The sequence below is a fragment of the Capsicum annuum genome, chromosome 6, assembly GCF_002878395.1.
Source record: "Capsicum annuum cultivar UCD-10X-F1 chromosome 6, UCD10Xv1.1, whole genome shotgun sequence".
Taxonomy (NCBI): domain Eukaryota; kingdom Viridiplantae; phylum Streptophyta; class Magnoliopsida; order Solanales; family Solanaceae; genus Capsicum; species Capsicum annuum.
The window spans coordinates 41,727,705-41,747,652 of record NC_061116.1 but is presented as its reverse complement, the minus strand read 5'-3'; the positions used below and the strand labels follow the sequence as shown (position 1 = coordinate 41,747,652).

Below are 19,948 nucleotides of genomic sequence, written 5' to 3'. Positions count from 1 at the left end.
GATATATTTTCCTTCTCAATAAACATAGCAGGTTGGGCAACTATTGGTTAAGCAACTACTAGCACTGAAGGGATCTTAACTCTAGGAGTTGCAGTTATAGGTTGTGCCCCTATTTTGGTACCACTCTGATAAACAAACTGAGAACCATCAGATAGTGCACGACCAACAAAACCTAAAAGTTAAACTAGAGAATCTCTATGAAATAAGGAATAAATAAACCTTAGTGTAGCCTGGGATACCTTCTAGACCACCACTTGCTGGAGTGAGGAAATCTCTGGTGTGAGAGCAAAAATAAGTTCTGGTGAAGGATCTCTATATTGATCTCTAGTTAGGGATGCAACTCTTATCTGACCTCAACCTCTAGGTCATCCATATCCTCTAATAAGATCCCTAGTCACAGACTCAAGGTCCTTATCTCTCATATCAATAGCTCGTACCCTAGCCATTTATGAAAAAGTAAAAGTAAATAAATCTTAGAAACCAACATAGACTCTTAGCATGAAATGAGTGAAGAAAATAAAGATCTCCTAAGAATTTCCTATAGCCTCTGAAAGATAAGAAATGGAAGTTATCGTTTTGATCTGCAAAACTTTACTAGTCACTTGCTCTTGTACTAATAATATTGGTGAACCTAAGCTCTGATACCAATTTGTCCCGACCTAACTTCATGAGTCATGATGTTACCTACTTTACCCCACTAATAGGTAAGCCAAACTATAGCTCGAAACTATAAGTAATGGACTAGTTGGTGAAAAATGGCATAAATATTGGAATTATGCAAGTAAATAAAATACAAGCCATAAAAAATAAGGATAGTAATATAACTAAAGAGGAATAATGAAAAAAAGTAATAACATCCCACGACCTAGTAAGGTCGGTACAAGAACCATGTAGCAAAAGAATAAGAGTACTACTAATGTAAAATATAGAATAGTTTCAAAATAGAAAGACTAGCCAAAAATTAAGGAAGCAGAAAAGGTCAACTCTAGCTTTGAGAGCTTACCTTATCTCTGAACTCTAACATGCACCAACACAGTGTCAACGACAACAACTAGTATTTAAATCTACAGCAGAAAAGGATACAAAACTGTAGTATGAGTATCAAAGCAATGGGTACTTAGTAAGTATCATCGACCGATTGAGCCATATCATAATATAAATATAATAAAATGTGAGATAATAAGCTAAGTTAAGGGAAAATGGAAAACCAGGTCTTCTTGCTGTAAGATACATAATGATCCTATCATCCCTTTGTATAGCTTTTGCTCCACATTAGGACCTATTTCATCCATAACTAGTTTTGTGGTAGTGGCTATTGGAGTACTGATCTCTTTTGCCTCTTCCATGGAAAATCTTTTGAGAAGTTCCTTGACATAATTCTGTTGATAGATCATAGTTCCAGATGTTGTTTGTTTGATTTGAAATCCTAAGAAATAATTTATCTCCCCCATCATACTCATCTCAAATTCATAATTCATGAGTTTTGGAAAGTCATGTGTCATGTGTCATATGTCAATTTTATGTTTATGGAGACAAAAATAATGTCATCAACATACACTTGCACAACCAACAGATATTTTCCATTAGTTTTCAAGAAAAAAGTATTGTCAATTTTACCTCTAGTATGATCATGCTCCAGACGAAATTTTGACAATCTTTCATACCAAGCTCTTGGAGCTTGATTTAGTCCATACAAAGCCTTGGCAAGCCTGTACATATAATCAGGGAACTCCTTACTTTAGAAACCTAGTAGTTGCTTGACATACACTTTTTCTTTTTGAATTCCATTCAAAAAAGCACTCTTAAAATCCATTTGATAGAGGATGAACTCCATATAAGTTGCAAAATCTACAAAAAGCCTTATTGCTTCAATTATAGCAACAGTAGCAAAGGTCTCATCAAAGTCTATCCCTTCTCCTTGATTGTATCCTTGGACCACCAATCTTGCCTTGTTCCTTATAACTGTTCCATACTCATAAACCTTGTTTCTATAAACCCACTTAGTTCCAATCACTATTCTTTTTTTTGGAAGAGGAACTAAGTTCCATACTTTTCTTTTTTCAAACTTATTTAACTCTTCTTGCATGGCTATGATCCAATCAGCATCAAGAAGTGCTTCAATCACTTTCTTTGGCTTAATTTCTGATAAGAATTCTTTGAAAAAACATATTTTTCTCAACCCAGATCTTGTGGTGATCCCAGATGTAAGATTAGTGACTACATTTTCAATAATATGTGATCCTTGATACTTGTATCCTTTTGAGACCAATTCTAGTAAGCTACTAGAATAACTGTAGTAGTTCTGAGCTAGGGTAGTTGGTGTTTCAGTTCCCCCTATCAATGTACCTCCAAAATTAGTTCCCCCTATCGTGGTACCTCCATGTTTTGTAACTCCAGTGGATAGATCATGTTGAGTAACCTATTCCTCTGAATCACTCCCTTTCTATAAGTTAGTCTTGGTATAACATTCATCAAAAACTACATGCACACTTTCTTCAACACAACTTGTTCTCTTGTTTACAACATTATATGCCTTACTATGATGTAAGTATCCTAAGAAGATTCCCTCATCACTCTTATCATCAAATTTTCCCAATTGATCTTTTTCATTATTATGAATGAAATATTTGCAACCAAAAGTTCTAAAATGATAAATATTTGGTTTTTTTACTTTTAGTAATTCATAGGAAGTCTTATCTAGAATAGGTTTGATCATGCATCTATTTATGATATATGCAGCAGTACTAATTGCCTAAGCCCAAAGGTTTTTAGCAAGAATTCCCGCAGCATCATTGTTCTAGCCATATCTTCCAAAGTCCTATTTTTCCTTTCTACTACTCCATTCTGTTGAGGTGCTCTGAGAATAGAGAAATTGTGATCAATACCATTTGCAGAACAAAATTCTAAAACCTTGACATTTTCAAATTCTGTACCATGGTCAGATCTTATGGAAATTAGGAAAGTGTCTAATTCTTTTCAATTTTCTTAACGAAAATAGCAAAGACATCAAAAGAATCTACTTTGGAAGCTAGAAACAATGTCTAGGTAAATATGAAATAATCATCAACAATCACAAAAACATACCATTTTCCACATCTGTTTTGCAGTCTCATTGGCCTACACAGATTCATATGGATCAAGTCAAGGCACTTACTTGTACTTACATGGTTCTTGACTTGAAAGAAGATTTTACCTTCTTCCCCCTTACACCAGCACTATAAATTTTTCTACCTTGAATTTGGTTTTGGGCAAGCCCAGTACCATATCCTTGGAAGAGAGTTTGTTTAATTATTTCAGACTTGCATGTCCAAGTCTCATATGCCAAAGGAGGGGATTATTTTCTAAAGCACTTAAACAGGACATCTTTGTTCCTGTCATTGTCATTATATTAGCTTTGTACACATTCCTATGTCCTCTTGTAGTGAGTACAACCTATTTGGTGTCTATACTTTTGAGTTTGACTCCTTCAAAAGTAAAAATAACTTTGTTACCTTTATCACACAGTTGTGATATGCTGAGTAGAGTGTGCTTCAGTCCTTCCACAAGGTAAAAATCCTCCAATGCCCTTGACTCAGATGTACCAATCTTTCTAACTCCTATAACGATTCCCTTTTTCCATCACCAAATGAAACTCCACTCCTACTTATTTTGGAGAGTGAAAGGAATTTTTCTTTATCACCAATCATGTGTTTTAAGTATGCACTATCCTGGAACCAATGCTTTTTTCTTTCATTCACTCACCTGCAAAAGTAAATTAGGGGTTAGATTTAGGAACCCAGACAAGCTTGGGCCCTTTTTTATGAGTAAAAGGATGAATCAGATTTCTTCTAGTCCATGCAAGTAGCAGGTTGCACAACCTATTTCTTTTCATATTTTTTGTTTTCCTTATATTGGTTTGAGCTGGTTTATTTGCCAAATTTATACTCCTAGACTATCTTTTAGTAGTAACACGACATTCAGTAGTTGGATGACCTAAATTGCCACATATGTAGCACAAATCTTGAGTAATGTCAAGGCTTTTGTAAAAACCTAGCCCAACTTTTTCATTGTGACTTTTCTTACTTAGTTTGTGAACAATTCTTGAAGAATTTATCCACCTATTTTCTCTCTCAAGATCAAGCTTTAGTTTGATAATTTCTTGACTCAAATTATTTATTTTTTTCTTTTGCATCACAGCACTCTTATTTATACTTGATTAACTTAAGCTCAAACTTTTCTTGTTCCTTACTTTTGCCCTTTTTTTCCTTTTTCAATGAGTGCCAGTTTTAGTACTTTAGTTTTGAGTATGACATTTAAAGAATTAAGTTGTACAACCTGTTCCTTAAGAGTGTTGTTTTCTTTTTCAACAGTATTCTTCCAAGCTTCTAAATCAATGAAGTCAAACTTGAGGCTTGCAAGGTTGCTGAATAACTCATCCCTATCAGGAGTCAATTTTTTGAAATCATCAATTAGAGCACTTATAAAGGACATAAGTTTAGTTTTAGAAAATAAGTGTAGTTTTTCTTTATGTTCGAGAATGCTTACCTCAGAACTTCCATCCTTTTCTTCCAAGTCTGAATCTCCAATGGCCATGAGTGCAGTCTCATCAATTTCTTCATCTTCTGACTTATCTAAATTGAATCCCCAAGTGGCTACCATAGTATACTCCTCCATCTTCTTAGCCTTTTCTTTTAATTCTTTTTCATCTCTTTCCTTCTTCCACTCTATTTACCATATAGGTCAGTCTCTAATTTGATGATCATTCTTACCATACTTGTAGCATCTATTTGGACTGTAATTGGAATATTTCTTGCTACCTATTCCTTTCTTCTTTTTAAAGAACTTGCTAAAGTTCTTAGTTATAAAGGCAATTTGTTCTTTATCAAGTTCAACTTCTTCATCACTGTATGATGCCTTCAATGCCAAGGTTCTCTTAGGAGCTATCTCTTCTTTCTTGATCCAATCAATTTTCATTTCATGGGTCTTCAGATTACCTACCAGTTCATTTAATGTCATTTGAGCGAGATCATTTACTTTCCTAATGGCAGTGACTTTAACATCCCATTTAGACATAGGTAATACTCTTAACACCTTTTTAACTTGTTCTTTCATAGGAATGTCTATTCCCAAGGAGGTTAATTTATTTGTTAGAGCAGTAAGCCTGATCATCATTTCATAAAGTAATTCATTCTCCTTCATCTTAAAAGTTTCGTATTCAGTAAAGAGAAGGGAAATTCTAAACTTCCTGACTTGAGAGGTACCCTCATGAGCATTGACTAAAGCATCCTAAATTTGCTAAGAAGTGATACAGTTTGATACTTTACTGTATTCAGCTGGACCTAATCCACAGACCAAGATATTCTTGTCCTTAGCATTTTTCTTTAATGCTATTAAGTCATCAGGAGTAAACTTACTTCTTACTTTCTTGACCTGTTTACCATCAACCAGCTTTATTGGAATAGTAGGACCATCAGTGATCCTATCCCATAATTCATAGTCTTCCACTTGAATGAATATTTCCATCCTAACTTTCCACCAAATAAAGTGAGAACCATCAAATAGTGGAGGTCTAGTAGTTGACTGACCTTCACTGTGACCAGTAAGAGGTGCGAAATTTATCATAATGATCTTTTCTTAGGTGCTAACATTATTTAAGACAACCTCACTTTGATAACACTTGTCAGAGTGTGTACCCTACTGATTTTAATGTTTTACTTTAATTGTTGCCTATCAGTGGAACAAGTTAGCTAACGTGGTTCACTTAAGTAAAGTAAATAGGAAAACAGTATTTTTACATGGAAAATACCCAACTCAAGAAAGGTGTAAAAAACCATGATCTGTACCTCTTCAGGATTTAACCCCAACTTTACTAAAACTCTTGAGCCTCAACAATCAACAAATTACAAGACTCTTGTAAACTAGTAATTAAACTCTAACTCCTATTTCTACAAAAACACAAATCTTTCCAAGATAAGTGTTCACAAGTCTTCGAGTTCCCTAACTTGAAGACACAACTCCTAACTCAGTTTATATTTCACTAAGACTAGAATTACATATCATTACAACTCAAAGAACCAACCTATTCCACAAAGTTTATGACTTACTAAATAAAGGGATAGGTTTTTCTTCAAACTAGTGAACGAATTTGCTGATTGATGCTTTTCTTATTAGTGATTGAGTGAACTTCTTTGAAAAATATTTCTTCTATTTAAGCCAACTCTAAAATGTGATCTTCTATCTTTAATAGGACTCTATCAATTAGTTACACTCCTTGTTGCATTATATCTCCTTGATTGGGTAGGACTCCTTTATTTGCTCAATTTTTAAGTGTTATGTTTATCTTCCTTTCAACCTCTTTTTTGGACTTGATAAATGTTGAAAGCATATCTGAATTTTCTTTCTTATCCACTCCTGACTTTACGCATTATGTAATCATCAGCCTTGCATCCACTTCAGTGTTCTTCATATGTGAAGACCAGCAGGAATAACATATTTTATTCACACACGTCAATCATCAAAACTTCTTTACTTTAACAATTTTATTTATGTGGTTAATGGTTATTGTCCAGCAAGAATCCTAAAATAAGTAAGGGATTTTGCAAAAGGAAGATTTTTGTTAGTGCCAAAAATCTTCTAAGACCCTTGGCAGCACGGATTTTCAGCGAGAAATCAAGTTTGTCTCTTGGTGTAGTGGAAGGCGATCCAAGGAAAGTTTATTGTCTCAAGTTCCTGGACCAAAAAAAAAAGGTAGTGTCTCATGCTATTTAATGTTTTATTTATTGTATTTTTGTTTAAAGAGTTGAAATCTATTGTTATAATCTTCCCTATAATACAATTTATGTTTATCATCTTATGTTTATATGATCAGCTATTTGGCAATTCTTTAATGTTTACTCGTCTTAAAGAGACTTTATATTTTTTTTAGTTTCATATCAATAACAACGATCAATGAGATATTTGGGAAAGTGAATATAGTTTGAATGGTTAGCATATGTTCCAGTTGATAGACTACAATCAACTTTCAAGTGCTTCAAATTCTTAGTCGTGCCCTTCTAAAAGATTATGCTTCATTTAGCCTCAACTCCTTTCCTGCCATTAGGATTAACTTTCTTTCCATTTCGGTATAAATTAAAAGGGGAGGAACCACCATTTGTTCGCATGTTCTTTTGCTTAAACAATAAATTATTTTAAGTAGATTGATCTGCAAATTTCTATGGCTCACATAATTAATTTATTTATTGGTTTAATAATAATTGAATAAGTTAAATCCTTAATCTATATGAAAATTTACCTAGTAGGATAATTACTGACTCCTAGTAGGATTGTATCCACAATTTCTAACTCCTAGTAAGATAATGATTGTATCCACCAATCACGTTGATGGAACGTGAAAACATAACTGACTATTCCCATTATAAAAGGGGTTCTTTCTCTGCTAAAAGAAGAATAAGCTCCATCACAATTATTCTGAAAGTAAGGTAAAGAGAGAGAAACAATTCAGTGTTTCTGCTATTACGCTTTTGCTTTCGCTAAAACCATGGAGAATTCAGGTAAGTAATTCTTTATTGAATTACTGTTATTATGTGTATGTGAAAATCATTAAGTTCAACGTTCCTGAATAATACAAAGGATTATGGATAGGATTGTTTATGTATAAGATTGTTTAAGTTTATATAATCCGTTTTATGCTTACATGATCTTCCTTTCTTTCTTTTATAATATTACTCATGTCCAATTTTACATTCTCAAATTTTTGAGGTAGTTTAAGAATAAGGATACGTTAATTTTCTTTATATTTTGCTCTTCCCTGTTCATGAAAAGACAATCTGTTTTATGTGTTATTTGAACTATTTAGTTACTTTCGATGAATTCTAGAGTTGAGATTTTCTTCACTAAGCTTGGTTTTTGTTAGTTCTTTTCTTTACTGGGTGTTGAAATATGATACGCCATGTTTCCACTTGTTTTACGTCAACAACAGTCTTCTCTTATGGTTGATCATTACTTTTGAAAATTACATCTTACCTTTTAAGTTTTCTTCTCAATGGCTTGATGGTTTGGAGCATTCAAGAATTTTACATGGCCATTATAATGTGTTTTGTGTCATTGTGTTCATTTAACACTAAAAATGTTCACTTGGAAAATTATTTCATTAATAAAATACTAATTTCTTTCTCTCCTATGATACATGTGTTCAGCTTTAGTTTAAAGGTTCAATTGCTTGATTATGTCCATAGTGAACATGCTATCAAGAAATTTATTAATGATAATTGATTCTTTGAAGTATGTAAGTAGTATTAGTTGAATGCTAATTTCTTTCACTTGTTTCTGTCCACGTGATACTCAATGAGTCTAATTGAACTCCCCCTTTCTTTCTATTTGTTCATCTTCGAGTCAACCTCAGCTAAGCCCATGAAAAATGAAAGCAGATATAAGGCTGACAGCCTAAAAATTCCAATAGCAATAGAACAAGAAATGGACTTAAAAGTTCATAATAGTGGCACATAGCATCAGTTACACGAGAAAGAGCAACTTGGGCTCAATTTTGATTTCTTTCCATTTCTTTATTCTTTATAGTTATTTCATTGTTTAAATATTTATTACTTTCTTTTAAACTTAATTGAATCTCAATGGAGTTACTCGAATCTTTGTTAAATACCTCTTCAACTATGAAAATTATTTTAGTAGTTTATTCGCATAACACTTATCAAATTTATTTTATTTAGGCAATTTAAGTTAGTGGAATAACTTGGAAAAAAATTCATATCTCTTCATAGTTATTAAGTAGTTTAAATCCACGTTTATAACCGGATTAACTATTTAACTCAAAGCTTGGCTTGGATAAATAAGTTGAGTTAGATTTTTTTCTAAATTTTGACATTGTTTTCACAATTCAAAATAAGTAAATTCATGTGTTAAATAAATTTTCAAAACAAGCTGCACCTATAAGATTTTCATAACTTTAAGAATTTTTCAAATTAGCCAAATAAGTTTAATTCGTCGGAAACAACACTTTGTAAATTTTTAAAAGTGCGTGACACCGTCTTTCAAATTTAAATTGAACTTTTATCTAGACTCTGATTTTTAATAAAAGGGTTTTTAAAATTACCTTTGTTTAAATAATTTTTCTTAATTTCCTAAAAATAAAGTGGTGACTCTAAATTATTTTTTCAAATAAAATCAAATAAACTCTTTGGTCTCGAAGTTATGGAAGTTTTTGACTTTTCAAAATGATCGTAACAGTAACAATATGCAATCAACTATAAAATAAAAATACAACACAGTTCTTTAAAATACAAGGTTAAATTGTATAAACTATAAATGATGGTGTAAACTATAAAACACAAATAAAAGTGCAGACTATAAAATACAAATATAAGTGTGAACTATAAAATACAAATATAAATACAGTTACATCAACGAATATAAAAATATAATGATGGTGTGAATATAAATGTAATAAGCAATGCGATATTTTTGTTATCATTCATGGCATGTACTCGACGTAGTCATATTTTTCAAAAATATAAAAAAAAAAACATATAATAGAAAAAAATGAGAAAGACAAAAAATACAAAAAAAAACTATAAAAGAAAAAAGAAGAAGAATGAGAAATAAAAGCTAAAGATAGAGAAGAGAGAAGAAAAGTGAAAAGAAAGAAATGAAAAACAATGAAAAAAAATGAAAAAAAATGAGAAAAAATGAAAAAAATGAAGTCGAAAAGAAAAAAAAGGGAAAAAACAAGAAATAGAAAAAAAAATCGAGAAAGAAAAAAATGAAAAGAAAAAAGATCAAAAAAAAAAATGGAAGTTAGAGATAGAAGAGAGAAAAATGAACGGCAAAAAACATAAATAGAAAAAAAATTAAAAAAATAATGGTGAATGCAAATACAATGTGCGTTAATGATGTTTCCGTCATCATTTATGGCTTGTACTCAATGTAGCTATATTTTTCAAAAGTACAAAAAGATACAAAAACAACATATATAGTATATTCTCACCAAGTAGGGTCTAAGGAGCGTAAGTGTACGCAGTCCATACCACTACCTCAAATGTAAGATAGAGAGGTTGTCTCTTATACACCCCGGGCTCAAAATAAAACAATCTAGATAAGGAATAGTAAAAGAACAAGATACAATAGAAATTAATAAATTCATAATACCATAAACAAGATACTCTAAGTAACACACCAAAAGATACAATATCCTAAACTCAGACTAATCTTCTACCCTAATCCACCTCATTCACAACTTTCTATCCAGGGTCATGTCCTTGGAAAGCTGGAGCTGCTCCATGTCATGTTTAATTATCTTCCTCCAATATTTCTTTGGTCTACCTCTACCTCTCTTGAAACCATCTCTAGCCAACCTCTCACACCTTTACATCGGGGCATCCGTGTTCCTCCTTATCACATGACTGAACCATCTCTACCTTGCTTCCCTCATTTTGGCTTCCACCGAAGCAACTTCCACCTTATCTCGAATAACCCTATTTCTAATCATATCTTTTCTAGTGCACCCACACATCCATCAAAGCATTCTCATCTCTGTCACCTTCATCTTCTGGATGTGGGCCTTCTTAACATGTCAACACTCTGCCTCATGCAATAAAACCGGTCTAACCATCACTCTATAGAACTTACCTTTATATTTGAGAGGTGCCTTTTTTTCGCATAAGATTCCGGAGGCGATCCTCCATTTCATCCACCCAACCTCAATCTGATGAGTAACATCATTGCCAAACTCTCCATTCTCTTTAATCATAGACTCCAGATACTTAAAACTATCTCTCTTACTGATAGAATGAGTGTCAAGCTTAACGGCCACATAGGACTCATGAGATACCTCACTGAACTTATACTTCAAATATTCAATCTTAGTCCTACTTAACCTAAAATATTTAGACTCAAGGGTTTGCCTCCGAACCTCCAATTTAGAAATAACTTCACTATGTGTCTCATCAATTAAGACTACATCATCACCTCGACTTGAATGTGTCGCACCAAAACATCCATCACGAAGGCAAAAAGAAACGAGTTAAGCGTCGATCCTTTATGTAACCCCATCAAGATGGGAAAGTGCTCTGAGTCCCCTCTCCCAGTCCTAACCCAAGTCTTCACTCCATCATAAATATCCTTAATCATCATAACATAGTCCTCGACTAATCCCCCATATCACTTCTCATTCGCTCCTTTATGATCTCCAAGTCCATCACCAAAAGCATATGCTGGATCAAAAGACTCTCATTCGGTAAACCATATAGTCCTTAAAAATACCCATATCTCTTTTTCTAAGGATCATGAAGTCAATCTGAGTCTTGGCACCGAATTATGGAAGGTAACCAAGTGAACCTCCTTCTTGGGGAAGTTTGTATTAACTACCACCAATCCAAACACCCGAGCAAAATTCAAAATTATTACTCCTTTAACATTCCTTATATTGAACCCATAGCCTCTATGCACAGCATCATAATCCTTCAAAGAAAACCTTATGTGTCCATTGAAATCCCCTCATATGAAAAGTTTTTCATTACAGGGGACACCCCTCACCATCTCGTCCAAATTCTCTCAAAATCTCTTCTTCCTCTTCATCATCTAAGCCTACATGCGGTGCATACACACTAAAATATTCCAAGAATACCCTCCAATAACTAGCTTAATTGACACTATCCTATCGTTGACCCTCTTAACCTCTACTACTTGCTTCCTAAGCTCATCATCTACTAGAATACATACATCATTCTTGCTCCTCACGCTTTCTGAGTACCACAAGTTATAACCATCTACTACCCTCTCCTTAGTACCTACCCATTTGGTTTCTTGGAGACAAGTTATATTAATTCACCTTTTTTTAAGAATTTTCACGAGCTCTAATGACTTCTCTGATAAAGATCCTATGCTCCACGACCCGACTCTCAACTTATAATCACCCTTAGCCCCTTTACCCTTCCTGCCCCTTGCCCCTGCCCCCTTCCTAGTCCACCACCCCATATTCTAAGACATACAAAAGAGAAAATAAGCCAAAAGGCTTTCAAAAAGTTGTCTTAACAAAAAGAGGCAAAGGAAAGTCAAATTTTTTGAATTTGAAAAAGGCTGCAGGTCTTGGTGTTTTTTCCCCTATAGTTGATTCCCACTCTTCTAAATTGAAGATTGATCACATCCAAATTGAAAGAAATAATTTTTTTTCAAATTTCAACCAACCAAAGACTACCACATCATCAATCCGTACAACTCACCCATAGGCTCACATTTTATATTCTAAGTTTCTTTAGTTTTATTTCTAACCAAGTTTTGCCCGAAGACATGACCATAAGCCAACACCATCAACCACAGCTATCAAAGACTGTACCTACCAATAACACTAAGAGCACAAAGCCTAGACAACAATGCAAATCAAAAAAACTACTATCAAGCCCACACTACAGAACTACTAAGAACAACAAAATGATTAAAACGCAAGTAGAATTAACAAGTAAAATACTACTATCAAAAATATAGAAATAAACAAGTAAATTGTCATCCATAAACAAGATATTCAGCTAAGACACAAAGAAAAAGGGATCGAAATAGGAGTAGTAAATAAGACAGCCAGTAACAGCCACTAGAATCAAGAAAGTTATACACACGATTAGAAGAAATGGAGCTAGTGCACCTGATCGAAGATGGATCGATTTGCTTGGTCGTCGAATTTCGACAATTTGCAGCAAAAATTGATCACCAAAATCGTATTGTCAACGCTTGAGAAGTGTTCCAGATCCAAACTTATAGTACCTACAAGAGGTTAGAAAGAAAGAAAAAAGATATCTCCAGAGTGATATTGCCAAAAATTGGGCACCGAAACTGCAGCGGCGAGAGAAGGAGTCGTCGGCAGAGTAAAAGTCACCGATAGAGATGTCTGTGTGGGAACAAAGAAAACATCCTCTGGAGTGAAGAAAGACCATCTACAATAATCACTGTGTGAGTTTAATACTATTAATATTCCACCGGAGAAGATGGAAGAGGAATTAGAATCTGGGTCTCCGGTTGGTGGTGGTTTTGAAAATTTTGCTAATTTTGTTCCATCGAAGTGGCCGATTGCGGCGGATTGAGGTGGCGTTGACCCCCAAGTGAACAAGAGAGTCGCCGGTAGTTTGGATCTGACCAAAGACGAACGATGGAGCAGTTGAGTAGAATCTCGCCGGAGTGGAGTCTATTTTTATCTTGATTATCAGAATCTCACCGAACCTCACACTTCATCAAACAAAAGTCAAAGACAGTAAATAAAACTTGAAATTTGAGGCATATGCAATTAGCAGAACAAAAAAAATATAAAATATATAATACAACTAAAAAAGGAAAAAAAATAAGAAAGAAAAAAAAGAAAAAAGAAGAAAACTAAAAAGGAAAAAAAGAAAAAAGAAAAAAGAAGGGAAAAAGATAAGTAGAGATTAGAGATAGAAGAAAGAAAAAGAAACAAAAAAGGAAAAAATGAAAAAAGAAAAAATAAAGAGAAGTAAAGGCTAAAAATAGAAAAAAAGAATTAAAAAGAAAAGAGAACAAGAAAAGAAGGTATGAATTGTAATTTTAAAAATAAGATTAAAAACACTCATTTTACTAAAACATAGGTTATTTTCTCTAATCGCTCCTTTCAAAAAAAATGGTGGGAGGACCAAAGGGGAAGGAGGAAAAAAGATGGGGCCCAAAATTTACTTCACATAGCACATTAATTTAACGCACCATACAAGTTTAGTGACCATAACGGTCTCTAAAGGTAATCCGTTAAAATGACTTAAATAGCGCACAAATTAGAAAACTGTACCTAATTTTTGTCAATTACAATTTTGCACTTCATTTCGATCAATACTCTATTCACACACCATTTAGGTTCCCGACTTTGTTCTACGTAAAGGAGGGTAAATTATGACAAGCAAGAAAAATACTTGGTTAGACAAATGAACTGACCAGGAACGTTCTATCCTTGCCAATATCTACATTCTAAGCAAGTTGCAGTAAGGATGTCCTATCCTTGTCATTGTCTAAATTCTAGGCAAGCTCCATTATTAATTCTGATCCAGGGCTGATCTCACAGGCTCATTAGGGGATAAGTTGGAGAAGTCTAGAGCTCCAACGTTCGTTGGTTACTTAGGCTGCATTTATTTTTTTTAAGATTCAGACGTCTGAATCTGAATGCACATCTGAATAATTAAGATGTTGTCTTTAGATCTGAAAACTGAATGATTAAGACTGTTTGTTTTTCAATATCTGAATGTACAAAAAAAAATTATTTGTATATATAATAAAATTAAAAAATACAATTCAAATAAAAAAAAACTAATTATATATCAGAAAAATATGTAATTTAATACAACAAAATTATTATTTGATTGAAAAAAAATATATATTTATGTTTGTCAGTGATATATTTATGTTTGTTTGATAGTGGTAGTTAGCGGTGATGCTAGTTGTGATAAATGAGTTGGTAAATAGTAAGGATGTAGTGGTTGATGATGGTAGTGATTTTGACGGCGATGGTGGCGTTAAATATAATTAGAATAATAAAGGTAATAGGTGTGATAACGATTGTCAATAGTGGTTGGTAGCAATATTTGTTGTTGGTGGTGATGGGGGTGGGTTGTGGTTGACAATGATGGCGGTAACAAAGGTGGTGATTGATGATTATAAATACAGTGACAGTGAATATTATTCAACATCAGAATACCACTTCAAACCTATTAAGACTTGATTCTCTGTCCGAATGATTAAGACCCATTCAGATCTACTAAGAGTTAAAATCTTAATAAAAAATAAATGCACTTAATGATCTGAAGCCTGAACCATTCAGATTCAGACCTCCATTAAGTGGAAACAAATGAACCCTTAGAGATCCTTTGATAGGAGGAATAAGTATAACTAATCCCGAGATTAATTTAAAAGAGCTTATCTCATGTTTGGTTGAGACAAAAATGCATAAAATAACTCATTCCGAAATTATAATATTTTTCTTATCCCTCTCCTTGAGAGTGTGATAACTAATCCCGAGATAGCTAATCCCGAGATAACTTGTTTTCCAATCAAACAACCCCTTAAAAGTACCAAGTTTAGCAAAATCATTGCAAGGTACCAAATGGAAAACTAACAAAAGCAAATAAACTACAAATGAAACAGAAACTTATTATTAATAAGTTGGAAGAGTGACTATCATAGTCTAATAAAGCTGCCAAATTTAAATCATGACATAAAGAGCAGCAAAAGAAGTCAACATCCAACAACTCCAGTGAGGTTTTCAGAAGTGAAACATAAAAACATATATAGGCCGCCAGTCCCAACGCTTCCAATCACCATCTTAAGCTTCAGCGAATCTGCCATTGAAAAACAAATTGATAGGTAAGACACAATATCTAAACAGAATTGTATATGCGTCTTCAATAAGATATACAGATAAGATTTCAATTAATTATATGCCTACCCCAATTCAGAGAGCTTCAAGTGAGCCTCAGCATAGTCAGCAAAGAAGGCATCTTCATCCTGACATAAGCAAAGAGTTGCTCCCATCAGTCAACACAGCCAGCATTTATAAGTTAGAAGAACAGTGTTAACAGTTTATACTACGAACCGCAGCATATTTCTCAACAAGGGGGCGGAAAGCAGGGTCGGAGAGGAGAGCCTTGTCTGATGGCAACTGTAAAAGCCCTTCTTTTTCCCCACTCAGAAGTTCCCTGACAATAAATGTCTTATAAACAAAATGGACTGATAACAGTCCTCCAAATATGGAGTACCTTTTTTGAACAAATATTCCACAAATGGAGAACTTAAAAAAGACATGTCTGTTTAGTGATCTTACTTAAAGTATGAGTTGTCAAATATGAGGGGATTGGTGGTCCAAGCTCCCTCAAAACCAGAACGCTCCTTGTGGCACCTTCCCTGGAGTATCATAAAGAAAATGAGTATGTAGGAATTGAACCTCTCAATAAATAGGATTAAACAGTAAAAGCGGGCAACAAACCAAGGTATGGGCACCAGAGAGTGCAACAATATCCTTGTCAGAAAGACCCATTTGTTTCACAAACACGTCCCTTAAGTGGTTAGAGCCTGCATTAGGTTTACATATGATTATCAAGGCAGGCAAATTGGGAATGAATGGGAAGATCGAAAAGTTGGGAGAAGAAGGCAAATTACAAGAAATATTATGTTCCTCCATGCAATGTTTTGCAATCAGAATTTGCCCTATAAAGTTATCAATCTATCATAAGACAAATAGCAAAGAACTTACCCTTGGTGGCATCAGGCAAGCGACCTTCAACAGGTGGTTCTGGCTTGTCCTGGCAAAGCAATGTTAACATAGATTTAGGTTTCACCAAACGTGTAACTTCCAAGGGTGACATGATTAAATTCACTTATACATCAGCATGAATATTTTAATGAAGGACAGGTTGCAAACAGAGCACAGTAGCCGTACAAATTAAATTACGCAATAAACGGAGAGACACTTTTATAACTAAAAATTAGGGAAATTATCCACATAAGGAAACCACAAGCAGCCAGCATCACTTAAACATGTCAAACTGAATGACTTCTCAAACAACCAACTGCAAAAACTAGAATCTAGTTCACAATTACCAATTTCGAAAAGAAAACAAATAACTAGAAACTAGTTGGAATATGACTTATCATCCCTGGGTCAAGAGGGATGAACATGGCACACACTGGGAATATAAATAATATAAAGTTTCTATACATAAAGTAGGAAAAGGAATATACGAGTCTGAATCATCAAATTAGAATTCACATGCAGGAGTTCGTTACACATAAACCTTTTCAGTAGTGTGAAGCATATGCCCATCATAACATCTTAGTTAAGCAATACCAATAGGGCTGCATTACACAAATAGTAGTGGAAGAGACTTTTGCCAAAAGCATAAAATTTGAAAAGAAGTTCCCAGTATCACATGTCAGTATATCCTTATAAATCAGGCCTCAAATTTGGAAGTAAGCACTACTTATTAGTCATTACAAGTCGATTAGAATTGCTAAAGCTGCAGAGACTTTTGTCAAAAGTCTTAGTTAACCAATACCAATAGGGTTGTATTTCACAAATGGTAGTGGAAGAGACTTTTGCCTAAAGCATAAAATTTGGATAGAAGTTCCCAGTATCACATGTCAGTATATCCTTATAAATCGGGCCTCAAATTTGGAAGTAAGCACTACTCATTAGACATTACAATTTAATTAGAATTGCTAAAAAGCTTCACACTCTGACTAACCTCTCTGCCAGGGTGAAAGGGAACATCAGGTCCTCCAGTAACTTCAACAGCAACAACACCAGCTAACTGCACCAACAAGTAAATAACAAGTCAGTTCTACAATTTGTTTAAGAAAATAAAAAAACATAAAAGAAGTACTAAACTACCCAACATAACGATCAATACAAAAGTACATACTTGATGGAAATCAGCATAGGAGAGTGTGGGAAACTGCTCCCTAATGGGCTCCAAGAGTCTGATAGCAATGTCAATACCATTGTTTGCACCATGTGCTTGCTCAGCTCTGAACCTCATGGTACCAAAAGGACCTCCAGTTTTGGAGCACACATCATAGGTACCAGCAGAGTGCCACCTGAGACAACAGAAAACATCTTTAAGATCATGGAACAACTTTCCATTTTCTTTTCTCGTAAAAAAGTAACTGCTACGATCCAATTCACATGACACTTCCTATTTCAAATATTCATAAATGTGTAATAACATCCTTTTGTACACAATTCTCGAAAATTCAATTCATTATACCATTTGATCTAATGTATTGTATTCACTGTCGAACTAATCATTCAATCACTTTCAAACACATAGCGCCTATCTTTAATATAAAAAATGCCAAATTAACGCATTAAAAGCCGTGGTAAAAGGAGAAATTATTTCTCTTGAGTAAAATGAGCAACTTGAAAGAAATTTGCTAGTCTAAAATTTGCAAAAAGAAAGAGGGCAAGAAATATGCGGAAGCAAAGAAAATAATTGAAGAGAACATACGCGAGACGGAGCATAATAGGAGCACAATTCTTCTCGGCAATTAGAGCTCTGAGTTTCCTTTTACATTTGTCAACAGCCTTGAGGTACTCAGCGCTCACAGTGGGATAGGACTTACCCATAGCAATTGTTCTACATAACATTTAAGCACAAAAAGATCCAACTTTCACAATCCAATACATATCAAGATATTAACCAATCATATACTATATCTAGGTCAAGAAGAGTCAGGTATTTGCAGAAAAAGAACATAAAATTTATGTGTAAGCAGATCCATGTATATTAAATGGTTAGTAATATATAAATTAAAATCAAGATCAGATACAGTTGAAAAATAAAACAGAAAAGAAACGCAGTTAAAAGATCTAAAATCTCCTGTCAAACTAAAATCGCAGTTAAAAGATCCATTCACATTCGTCGATAAAACATATAGACACATTTTTAAAAAAAAATGATAGTAATATATAAATTCATATCAAGATCAGATATGGTCTTTAAAATCACGGATCATTCTCTGTTAGGAACACACAATCCATGCATAAAGGCATTTCAGAAACAAAATCGAATGAAATAAATACTTCCTTCGTTCCAATTTATGTGTCCATCTTTCAAATTTCAGTAATATATAAATTCATATGAAGATCAGATATGGTCTTTAAAATCACGGATCATCCTCTGTCAGGAGATGACAATCCACGCAAAAAGAAATTTCAGAAATAAAGATGTAGTTAAAAAGCATCTATTCATACACATTTCCCAACATCACAGCCATATAAAAGAACTTGAAAACTTTAATCAACCGTAAAAAGTAAATGAAAGAAACATTCCCTACATGCCAATTTATGTTGGCATCTTTCGGATTGAATGCCCAAATTCACAATCAAACTTCAATGATTTGAATTTTGAAATCCGAATCGTGCTACATAAACTAGAACAATAAAAAGTCGATAGATGAAAGAGGAACCTGAAGCAGCAGATATGAAAAGCGAAACTTTAAACCCTAAGCGGCACGAGCAGACCACAAGCCAAATGAAAATGAAAATGAAAATGTATAAAGCCAAAATGGGGGATATACTTTCAAAGGAAGAGAAGGTTCTAGAAGGCGAACGTAGACCGTAGCATAAGGATGATTGCGTGGTTAAGATTGAGATATGAATTTACTATTTTTGTATCTTTAATGGAATCGTTGAATGGATAGGTTTGAATGAATTGAAAATTGGAGGAAAGTCAGGAAAATGAATTCTTGTTATTGGTGGAATTTTGTGGATCGTGGACTCCACATCACATCAAGTCGACTTTTAATTATTTGTTAAATGGCTAAAATGTCCTTAGGGCTAGTTTGATACGACGACTAATAGCTTGCTTTGGAATTGTCCATTCGAAAAGAAGCACTTTTTTAAAAAAAGCCACTTTTCAAAAAAAAGAATGGTGTTTGATAATAGTGTTGGTAAAAGAAGCATAAGTAGTTAAAGAAGTAGTAGAAAGTTTCTCCTTTAAAAAAAAAAAGGAAAAACGTAGAATATATTTTTTTATGATAACTTTGTCACTTATTAATTAATTAGCATAACTTATAAATTTGATTAAAGTTTGATTTTAAAATTTTATAATTTATATTTACATCATAATTTTTTATTTCATTCAATGATTTACATATTTTTATTTTATTCGTCACTTCTTTTTCTTTAAATAAAATAAAAAATATCATTGATAATGATGATCGAAGAATATATAACTTTTTATTTTTTTATTACTATTAATAATAAATGACATATGAATCACGTTCCCATGTCAAACGATATTTTGGCAGCACCTGTAACTATTTTTGTGTTGAATTTTTCATACGTAGTGATTTAATTTATGGAATAATTTTGAATTTATTTTGTTTGGTGTATTTAAGTAATATTTAAATTATTCTAGAAATATTATATCATTAATTAATATTTTTTAATCGATATTGATTGAAAATTTTAAAATAT

At 33.4% G+C, this 19,948-nt stretch overlaps 1 protein-coding gene across 2 annotated transcripts; it reads right to left on the bottom strand.

Annotated features, from left to right (window-relative positions):
• Nucleotides 1–15,098: 15,098 nt before the first annotated feature.
• LOC107873422 (L-ascorbate peroxidase 1, cytosolic) lies at nucleotides 15,099–19,154 on the bottom strand. 2 transcript variants are annotated; one of them, XM_016720269.2, is made up of 10 exons: nucleotides 18,805–19,154; nucleotides 17,976–18,104; nucleotides 17,391–17,565; nucleotides 17,214–17,279; nucleotides 16,223–16,271; nucleotides 15,956–16,041; nucleotides 15,794–15,873; nucleotides 15,566–15,668; nucleotides 15,419–15,477; nucleotides 15,099–15,311 (listed from the first exon to the last, which is right to left on the bottom strand). In XM_016720269.2, the coding sequence occupies exons 2-10, from the start codon at nucleotides 18,092–18,094 to the stop codon at nucleotides 15,296–15,298; spliced, it is 753 nt and encodes a 250-aa protein (XP_016575755.1). In that variant the 5' UTR covers nucleotides 18,095–18,104; nucleotides 18,805–19,154; the 3' UTR covers nucleotides 15,099–15,295.
• Between the last annotated feature and the right edge of the window lie 794 nt (nucleotides 19,155–19,948).

Coding starts and splice junctions, on each gene's coding strand:
- LOC107873422 (XM_016720269.2), bottom strand. CDS start 18,094: ATGGGTAAGTCCTATCCCACTGTGAGCGCTGAGTACCTCAAGGCTGTT. Junction 16,042..16,222: donor CTTGCCTGATGCCACCAAGG/GTAAGTTCTTTG, acceptor AACCTAATGCAG/GCTCTAACCACTTAAGGGAC. Junction 15,669..15,793: donor TTTGACAACTCATACTTTAA/GTAAGATCACTA, acceptor ATTTATTGTCAG/GGAACTTCTGAGTGGGGAAA.